This window comes from Grammomys surdaster, unplaced genomic scaffold (assembly GCF_004785775.1).
Source record: "Grammomys surdaster isolate TR1022 unplaced genomic scaffold, NIH_TR_1.0 214, whole genome shotgun sequence".
Lineage (NCBI taxonomy): Eukaryota > Metazoa > Chordata > Mammalia > Rodentia > Muridae > Grammomys > Grammomys surdaster.
Window position 1 is genome coordinate 4,129,112 of NW_021604659.1, and position 10,488 is coordinate 4,139,599.

At 45.9% G+C, this 10,488-nt stretch overlaps 1 protein-coding gene across 1 annotated transcript in view; it reads right to left on the reverse strand.

Annotated features, from left to right (window-relative positions):
• Positions 1-1,367: 1,367 nt before the first annotated feature.
• Gpr26 (G protein-coupled receptor 26) overlaps positions 1,368-10,488 on the reverse strand; it is a 20,157-nt gene continuing 11,036 nt past the window's right edge. Inside the window, exon 3 of the mRNA XM_028772577.1 lies at positions 1,368-2,901. Within this exon, the coding sequence (XP_028628410.1) occupies positions 2,670-2,901 (232 nt within the window). The 3' untranslated portion in view covers positions 1,368-2,669. The remainder of the gene's footprint in view (positions 2,902-10,488) is intronic.

Genomic DNA, 10,488 nt, shown 5'->3' on the forward strand with positions numbered 1-10,488 from the left:
ACTTCCCTTGGGTTTTCAAGTCTGTGTCTAAGTGATAATGAAAACTCTCCATCAACAGGCTTCTCTGGGTTCTTGTTGGTGGCATGATGCCAGTGTAATGGGTTTTAATAGATGGTAAGCAGTTTTAGAGGCATCGTGAAAATTACAGCGTACATCCTTCCGGATATGCGGTGTTGTGGGTGGCAGATCCTGCTTCTTGACTAAGGAAGGGACAAGGAGATCTCCATTCAACTCAGGGTACAATATGTTGCCTATACAGAGCAAGCAGAGAAAGGATTTGCAGGGTTACTCTCCTTCCAAAGTGACATGGGGGAAGTGGATGTCATGACTTGCCTTTGCCTGTCTACGGACCCCCACCCTCTGGGTCTCCATTTGTCCATTGCCCAACTTTAGCAGTATTTGTGTGTGCTGTCTTAGCCTCCTGCTTGATTTGAACTTCGCTAGTGCTTTGAGTGTTGGAATAACAGAGGGTAGGCAACAGCTTATTTCTAGGAAAGTTATAGAAGTCAATATTGTGATTTAGGATAGATGGGACCAAATGGACTCTGAAACAGGAGAGTTTCATTCCAGAAACAAATGGGTGGCAGTGTTGTGCTGGTAGATGGGTGACAATCAGCTCTCTGGGGAGAATGCCTGATTTATAACACTTAGCTATTCTGAGTGTTTAAAATTTCCACCATGGTTAATTTTAAGCTACTGTTGTAACATCCCTCATCACAGGAGGGAGGGGGTGTACCTAACCAGAATCTCCTAGAAGACTACCTGGGGAGAGCTGGATACAAAGTCCAAACAAGTGTCCTGGGCAGTCTCCTCTAATGCCCAGGTTCTTTTTCTCTAACAAGGCGGGTGTGAGCATACCTCTCCCAGCAATGGGAGGCTATTAAAGCCTCCTTAGATGTTACAATTATCGCCATTCTGGTCTCCATGGAAACTCTGAAGCCTGGCAACACTAGGCCTGGTGGAGTTGTTTTCTAAATGAATTGCCAAGAGTTAATGATAGGCCATCTTTTCAAATAGACAAGCAGACATTTGTCTGCCTTTAATTACTGGGGTTGCCTGGTGGGTAGCTCCCCCTATGCTTCTGAGACTAGGATGTGTGGAGCTATAAGGGGAAAATGATACTTATGATTTTATGGCTCTCCACCCTTCCCACCCATAGGAGTCACTTACGGGGTTCTAACGCAACTGCTCTGAGCGTTCTCAAGCGAGTCTGAAATGATAATGAGACAGTGAGTAGGCATGGGCCGAGTGAGTGTGCTCACATGTGTGTGCACTCTCAATCACACAGGCATGTGGAGGCCAGAGGTCAGCCTCAGGTGTTGTTTTTAAGCTGCCATCTACCTTGTCTTTGTTCTTTTCTGAGATCTGTCACTGGCCTATAACCTATTCAGCTAAATCTTGGCTGACCAGTGAGTTCTATGGAGTTACTCACTCTCTTCTCCAGTGCTAGGATTATGGGTGCATACCAATGTCCAGTTTGCTTTTAATCTGGGTTCTTGAGGTTGGACTAGGCCTTCGTGCTTACACAGTAAGCACTTTACTGGCTAAGCTTTTTTCTCCTGTCCTTATCTTGGTTTTTGATGAGATTAAGACAATGGCTCCCAATGGACTGGCATGTATACTATAAGAACAGCATCCTATGCTAACTACACTCTTATCAGTGGCACAGAGCACTTTTGTAGTGACCTTGGATAGCTCTTGCTTTCTCAGGACAAAATTGCAGAATGAGGGTAATGAACCACTCAGATAATGGAATCTAGTATCTGAAAACTAAGACTGTATCCCTGTTCAAGTCAGCTCCTAGGATACGATGGACAAGATGTCTAAGACAAGAGGAAGTACTCTCTACCAAATCAGATCCCAGATGTGGAGGTAGGACAGACCAGCCACCATCTTCCTGCTTCCATATTTCCTGGGTTCCCTTACTTATGGCATGCAAATCAGAAGGTGACTTCCTGCTCAGATTTCATGGAATCTAACATTCTCTAAGACCTGTCTATTGAGACCACTTTCATGCTAAGATTGTCAATACACGCAAACATAAGTTTGATGGAAGAGAGACAAAAGCTGAATCCAATCTATCATTCCTAAGACAACTGGTAGGCAGCAAACTTGTTGTTAAGCATGTTCCCATTGAGTTCAGGGCCCGAGGGTATCAGCTGACCATAATGTTGGCACCAGCTGGATAATATTTGGGTTACAGCAGCAAATACTACCAAGGAGAAAAGAGATGCCACAGTAGATCTGGAGCCAGATGGCTACAGACAGCCTCACTTCCAGCATCACTAAAATGTCCCTTGGAGCATGGAGCCCCATGACCAGTAGTTAGCAAACGGGTGGGTATTGTGCCCCACACCTGCCACCAGCACTCTGTGTCTACCATCCTGGCCTACCATCCTCTGGGAGGCCTTTGGTAAGTCTAAGCACTCAAAACACTCTCAGGAAGAAAGGCCAAGGTGTGGCCTATGGTCATCCTTTGGTGACAAATAGGGACAGTCTGACACCTACCCTGGAAGATTCAAGAAGCAGGCCCCAGATCTTGCTCATACATCAGCAGCACAGCAATCACCAGGCAATGGTGGCAGAGTTATTGTCCACCCAGGAGTCCCAGACCACCTCCCTCTGCTCTGGCCACCTCATTCTGAACTCCCCAACAGGAGAGTTGTCCTTCATTCTGACACTGGCAGAATGTTCTGGCTGTGAGAGTCACCTGTGAGGCCCACAGAGTGAATGGAGCGTCTGTTGAAGATCCTGTTCAGAAGCTCCTTGCAGCTCCTGCGGTACTGGTGTCGCAGCAAGGAGTACACGAAGGGGTCAGAAGCAGCCTTGCTGTAGGCCAAGCACTTGGACAGCACACCCCAGTGAGAGCCAATGGGCGCCGTGGAGAAGAGTTCCACCAGCCTGTGGAGAGATGGGGGTGTGTTACTTGGGGGTGCTGTGGGCATGTGTGGGGGGGTATGGTTACATGTCTCTATAATTAATATTGCATGAAAGCAATGAAAGTAACAATGATGGCAATGAGCATTTATTAGGCACTTATTCTAAGTACCATGTCACCTGCACTACTGTAGAGAAGCTGAAAGATGTGACTATCTCATATTCTCAAGCTCCTCATAAGGTCAATCAGCTATAAAGGTGGCATTTAAAACCAGCTCCTATTCTGAACCCCAAGCTTTACGATGAAGTATGTGGATAGCTAATAGCCTTCTGACTTCAGCTCTAATTCAGCTTCTGACCTTGGACGAGTCTTCACACTCCTTGGGCCTGCCTGTATGTCTTATCTGTAGAGTAAGGAAGCTGGATGGGGTTGTTTCTATGATCTTTTAATCCATGAAAACCAGGTTCGGCTCTGCCTCAAACCCAGTTCTTCATTCCTGAGGAGTCTATGTGTGAGGGAGGGCCGAGAAAAAGTTTGGCAAACATTCTGCAGAGTTCCAGACATACCCTGCTCTAGTAGAGCAGCTCCAAGTGAGGAGGGGCTCTTCCTAGGAATAGAGTCTTGGTTGTCTTCGACAATAGCAACAGTTAGGAGACCCGAAAGCGATCTTCATCTACTGAGGGAGGGCAAGAGAAGCTACATCCCATATGTTCAAGAGTTTGGTTCTTAGAGTTCTCCTGGTGGCCATGGAACTCAGGGAGTGGTGCAAACTCCAGGTTTCAAGGGCAGTTAGAGTTCTTGGGTCTCCACTCTTACCTCTAAGCATGATTACTCTCTCCCAAGTGTTCCCAGATCCATTGGCCACACTTAGAGAAGTATCCAGCATTAGCACAAAGTCAAAAAGACCCACAAAGCTTGTAGAGGTCAGAGATCCCAAATTACCTCTCCTCCACCCATTGCCAAATGAGAACGTTGAGATCCAAGAGCAGAAAGATCTCTGCAAGTGCCTGTATTCAGCTAGATTCTGGCAGCCTGTCACCACCTGGGGCATCACTAGGAGAGCAGGCAGTGGTTAGTGGGAGAGTGGCCTGGGAGAGGGCTCAGAGACAAGAGGGAAGGAATGTTTGTAGGGGGATATTTAGAAAATGGCGCCCAGTCCAGTTTGTTCCCAGGCAACCACCATGTTCCCACTGCTCCTTGGCTCTGATCGGCGCTCCGGCTAGCTAGATGCACAGGCCCTATGCTAGATGCACAGCACCCATGAGATGCCAGCATGAGGGATGGCTCTGCTAATTCCCCATGCTGCATCCACAAAGCTCGGCTGAACCCCATAAAATATCTGTCATCCTTGCAGTACGGTAGAAATGAAACTCTTAAAGCTTAATGATTATCTAAAGGATAATATGATTAGACCTGCTCAATCAACAAGATACCCACACAATTAGAGTTGTTACCCAATATCTAACCCTTTGATAGAAGTTGCTACCCACAACAGCTTTTGACCCATCCGTTGTTCTCCATGACTGATAGCCTCCATCTTCTCCTCCCCTTCCTCTGCCTCTCCACTCCCCTTCCTCTCTTTCTCTCCCATCTCCACCTCCTTTTCTACTGCCTAATCACTAAGCTCCACTGTGAATACAATGTAGCAGAATAAGTATCCTGCTACAGGTGTCAGCTGTAACTCTGTTGCCAATTTGGTTAGTTTTCCTAGAGTCTTCTTTGGGTTGAGGTTGTGTGATGGCTCTTCGAGTTGGTGGAAGGAAAGGACAATTGCTGCACGCCATTCCCCACCAAAACTCATGTGTCTTGAATGGATCTCTAGTGAGTCCATTCTGAGGCTGCCATCTTCGCTTCATCATCTCAGCATCACTCTCTGCCCTTTCGCTTTAACCCTGTGAGAACCAGGTTACCATTCTCCTCATTTCATTGCCAGATTCAGTGAGGAGCTGAGGAACTGGAGCTAACTGCATTAAGGAAATACTCACTTTTTACAGATCTATGTTTTAGAAGTGATGAACTAAAAGAGACAAAGCTCCAAATTTAGAATTCACACTCAATAACAATGAAATATCCAAATACTAGCACACTGTTGCCACGTGTCTTAGTTATGGCTTCTATTGTAGCAATGAAACACTACGACCAAAAAGAAAAGTGAGCAGGAAAAGGTTTATACTTCCATATCCCTGTTCAACATTAAAGGAGGTCAGGACATAAACTCAAACAGGGCAGGAACCTGGAGGCAGGAGCTGATGAAGAAAGAGGCCATGGAGAGGTGCTGCTTACTGGATTGATTCCCATGTCTTGCTAAGCTTGCTTTCTCATAGAACTCAGGACAACCTGCCCAAGGATAGCATCACCCACAATGGTCTGGGTCCTCCCTCATCAATCACTAATTAAGAAAATGGCCTTACAGGACTGCCCACAGATGGATGTTTATGGAGGCATTTTCTTTACTGAGGTTGCCTTCTTTCAGATAAGTTAACTTGTGTCAAGTTGACATAAAAGTAGCCAGCACAGCATGTAATGACGACATGTCATGTTGCCCAAATGTCCTGTATTGCTGATTTGCCCTAGCATTGTGGCTTCCCCCAAAAGAAAAGATAGGTGTGTGTGTGTGTGTGTGTGCATGCACCTCTACATTTTATTAGGACAGAAGTGTCCTAATAAAGCCTCAGGCACCTTCCACATTTTACTTAGGGCAGAAGTGTATCTCGTTGGGCTAGAACCTCACCAAGTTGGCTAGGCTAACTGGCCAGCATCTTTGCAGGAATCTGTCTGACTCTCCCACCCATTTTGTCCTTGCTGAGGTTACAGGCATATGCTACTCTACTCAGCTTTTGTTATGGGTTCTGGGGATCTGAACTCATTCTTTATGCTTGCATGGCAAGCACATTGCTGTTTGAGCATTCTGTCCAACCTCCCCATAGGGATTTATTTTTTAAAGACTCAATTATCAAACCATTCAGCAAGATCAAAAGTATTATTTGGAGGCTCTGTAGGATAAAATTATGTCACTTTCTTCCTAAAGACTCTATTTGATGTCTGAACCCCTCTGATAATTTCCGGTTTGTGTCTCCTTTGGACCACGACCTCACCGTGTGCCTTCTTTCATCTCACAATGATCCCGCAGAATGGGTTTCATTCCCATTTTACATATGAGGTCATTGAGGTCCAGAAAGGTAGAGCAGCAACTGAATCTTAGCATTGTAGGGTGACTAGATGAGCTTTGGGCCCCTTTCTGCCCCAAGAGGCCCTTTCCATGAGGTCATGATTTGCTGTGTTAAACCTTTGTCTCTTCTTCTCGCCCACCCCCCACCACAAGAAAAGCTATGAAAAGCTCTGCTTTAAAATCCATGTCTGGCCTTTGGCAGGCCCCATACAAAGAAGAAGTTCAGACGAACACAGACTGGATTGGCTCCACATAATCCTGGCCGCGGAGATGCTAGGATGCCTTCTTGCTGTTTCGGCCTCTCAGTGTGGTACATAGCCCTCATACTGCAATACACCCCAGAAGAACCCCATAGGGATGTAGAGGGGGCCACTAGGCTGCTCTGGTGTTCTGGGGTCCCTGGCTGTAACAACACTGCAATGGAATCAGGTCCCCACCTTGTTCCCAGACCCCATATAAGCCAAGGTAACACTGGAACTTCCCCAGCTTTGGCTCCTCTGGAGCAGTATGGCCCTTTTTACTCCCCAACAAACACATCTCCTGCCATGTGCCCTCACATTCGCTAAGAACAAGAGGATTTACATATGCTCCTTGGGGTGTGAACCAGAAAAAACCTCTACTTGCCCTAAGGCTCCAGTCATAGTGACAGTTATGTTAGTATGCTCCAAATGCATGGAGACAAGTCATGCACACCCTTCTGTTCCCAATCTTACCCCTTCAGGAGAGTCCACGCCAGTCAGCAGGCCAGGGTATAGCAGGATGCATGAGGGGATAAGATACTTTAGGCCACCCTGAGGAAGGCATTGGAGCCCTTTATAGAAGTCTGAATACTGACCTGACCTGTATCTGTGTATGTACCTGTGTTCATGAGTGTGCATGCATGTGTTGTGTGCATGCTATGTGTGCATGTGGTTTATGCATTCACATTGTGTGCATGAGTGTGCATGTATGTGTTATGCACATGTGTGTGTTCTGTGTACCCATGCAACATATGAATATATATGCTTGAGTGCTGTGTGTGCACGTATGACATGTGTTGTGTATATGTATGTATATGTGTATATTTGTCTGTATGTGCATGTATTTGCTATGTGCATGTGTGCACATTGTGTCATGTGGATGTATGCATATGTGTATATGGGGTATGTGTGTACTATGCATATATGCCCATGTGTACCAAATGCTTTTGTATATTATGTAAATGTGTACATGTGTATCTTGTATATGTGCATATGTGGGTCATATGTGCCTTGAGTTGTGTGCATATATGCACTGTGTATACATTTCTGCGTGTGTATGCATGTTTGCCATATAACTGTATGTGTTATGTATATGTATGCCTATGAGTATCATGTGTAGGTCATGTACATCTGCATGTATATGTACCATGTGTATGTCACGTAAATATATGTATCTTGTGTATGTGCGTATATGTTTGTTGAGAAGTACGAAGTGCTTCAATATTCAGACCTTGCTGAATTTGGGAAGGTAGACACATAGAATCAGGGGCACAGACTATACCCCCTGAATTTTGTGTTCTTGCCCATGCCCCTTTGTATAATGGACTTCTCAGAACCATGGGTCTCTTTTGATATGGAGTCTCAGTGATGATGATTGCTGGAAGGCATCTGAAGTGGCTGCCACAGAAAAGGGCTGACAAGACAGGAAGCTGACCACCCTTGCCCTTACCCATAGAGGATTCTCATACTACCCAGCAGTCTGAGCCACCATGCTCCCTGGAAGAGGAGGAAGAGGAGGTACACTTGTCTGAATTCTGAGGAATTCTCAACACCAGCTCAGCACCCTGGGGCTCAGCACCTCACTGCTTTACAGACAGCACCTCCGGCTCCCCACCCTCCTATCATCCTACCTAACACATGGAGAAGAAACCAAGGCAATTCTGTGTTAGTCATATGGTCCATATGTAGAAAAGACATGAGTTGAACCCTAAGCTTTGAATACCAGAGTCCTCATGCTTTCTGGTGCCAGGCGGCCTCACAGTCTCCTGCACTGTCTCCATTCCACTGTCTATCTGACGCCTTTGCCTTCAAATACTTAATTTACAGAAGAACAGTAGAGCCTCCTCTTCACACTTCCTCTGCCCATACTGCTCCTCTCACCTTTGCCCTTTCTTTGTTTCTGTCCCTGTCTGTGTATCTCTCCTTGTAACATAACACACAGAGAGACAAACACACATACATACACACACATGCAGACACACACATACACATACACACATACAGACACACACAAACACATACACATACATGCAGACACACACACACACAGACACACAGACACACATACAGGCAGACATACATACAGATACAGTCACACACAGATACAGCCACACATATGCAGAAACACACACACACAAACATACACAGACATACACACAGACACACACAGGCACACACACAGCCACACACACATAGACACACATACACAGACACACACACAGCCATACACATAGACAAACACACATACAGACACACACTCACAGACATACAGACACACACACATACAGACAGACACACACACAGATACAGCCACATACACACACAGCCACACACACACACACAGCCACACACACACAGCCACACACACATAGACACACGCACAGATTGACACACACACAAACACACACACAGACATACACAGACACACATACAGAGACAGACACACACAGACACACACCCACAGTATGCATAAAATACAATATGAGTCACAGAAGATTGCTTGGGAAAACAACCTGATTATCCCCAAGGCTTCTGGAAACTCGATCTGCATATGCAAAGGCCTGTAAGCTCTAACTGGATGCTTTAAGCTTTCATGAGACATTAGCGCAGAAGAGTCATTTATTAATAGAACGTTAACAGTCGGGAGCCACCTGCACATTAACCCCACTCCCCTCTCCATCATTCCATTACTCTGGAAAGCTATAATAATGGGGCCATCAGATCCACAAATGCCTTCAAACCTGATCCTGATGATTTACGACAACTGTAATTATTTGTAAGTACAGATCGCTGCACAGACGGTAGGCTTACATCCGCTCGAAGACATACAAACATTAATTCAGAAAATATTTCCCAAGAGCCTGTGGGTAGAAATCTGCAGTGGCCTTGAAGGCCCTGCCTGGTCACTTCAGGAACAGTCTAACTGACCCAGAGCTCAGAGAAGCCACATGACTGTGAGACATGTCAGGCCTCTGTAAGAGCTTGCGCAAGAAAGCAGAGGTGACAGAGGTGAGCCTGAACAACACCTAAGGCCTGGCTTCCACATGCACATACACATGGACCTGCACACACACACACACACACACACACACACACACGGAGACAAACATGCACTTACACACACATAGCAGATGAATTTAATTTTTATTGTCTATTTAACTTATTATCCCACTAGGGAGTTGCTATGAGAAATACTAATTGTATTATTTTTTTTATCATGCTAAATATTTGAAGTCATAAACCTGAAGTAGGTGCACCCCAATTTGGACAGGCCACATTTAAGTGCTCAATAGCTGCCCATGTCCGGAAGCTCTCATACTAGAGCACACCTCTCTAGACCCCATTCATGCTGTCTCTTCCGCTCCGATCATCACTCTTCTTCACACCTACATGGCCCTACCCAAGTCACAAGCTTTTCCCATGAGACCTAGCCAGGAGGCTCCATCCTACCTCAGAGTCCTGGGTTCTGGATTTACCGGATGCAATGGCTTTGTCTTGACTACAAGCTCTCTTTACAGGGCCAGGGTTCCTACCAGGAGACTCCTGGGGCTTTCTTTAATTCATCCTTAATCTTCAGGGGAACTTTCATAGTCTGCATAGGGAAAATGCTGGACACATGTGTGACAAGGTGATGGGAGGTGACCTTGAGTGCCTCTAACCTTTGCTTGGGGGTAGTTCTGCATACACACAAAGAAGATGCTGGGAGGAGATGCTGGGGGAGGGGCTTCCCTGATCCAGGTCTTATACTGAGGAGGTGATGAGGAGTGGCTTCCCTGATCCAGGTCTTATACTGAGGAGATGATGAGGAGTGGCTTCCCTGATCCAGGTCTTATACTGAGGAGGTGATGGGGAAGTGGCTTTCCCTGATCCAGGTTCTATACTGAGGAGGGAATGGGGTTGGCTGGCATCCCCTGATGATCCAGGTTTTATACTGGAGTGGGCAAGGCCTTTCTCCCCTTGGAAATGCTGCTTATTCTCATGAAGGATTCACAGTTTTGCAATTTTTTTTTAAACTCAATTACATTAACTCCATTCAGAAGGAATGTATTGAGCTATGAATCTGCTAGCAGTTTGACTGAAACATTATTTTTGCCTGGGCACTATTAGAAGGAAATAGGCTATAATGGAGAGAGAGAGAGAGAGAGAGAGAGAGAGAGAGAGAGAGAGAGAGAGAGAGAGAGAGAGAGAGAGAGAGAACATAC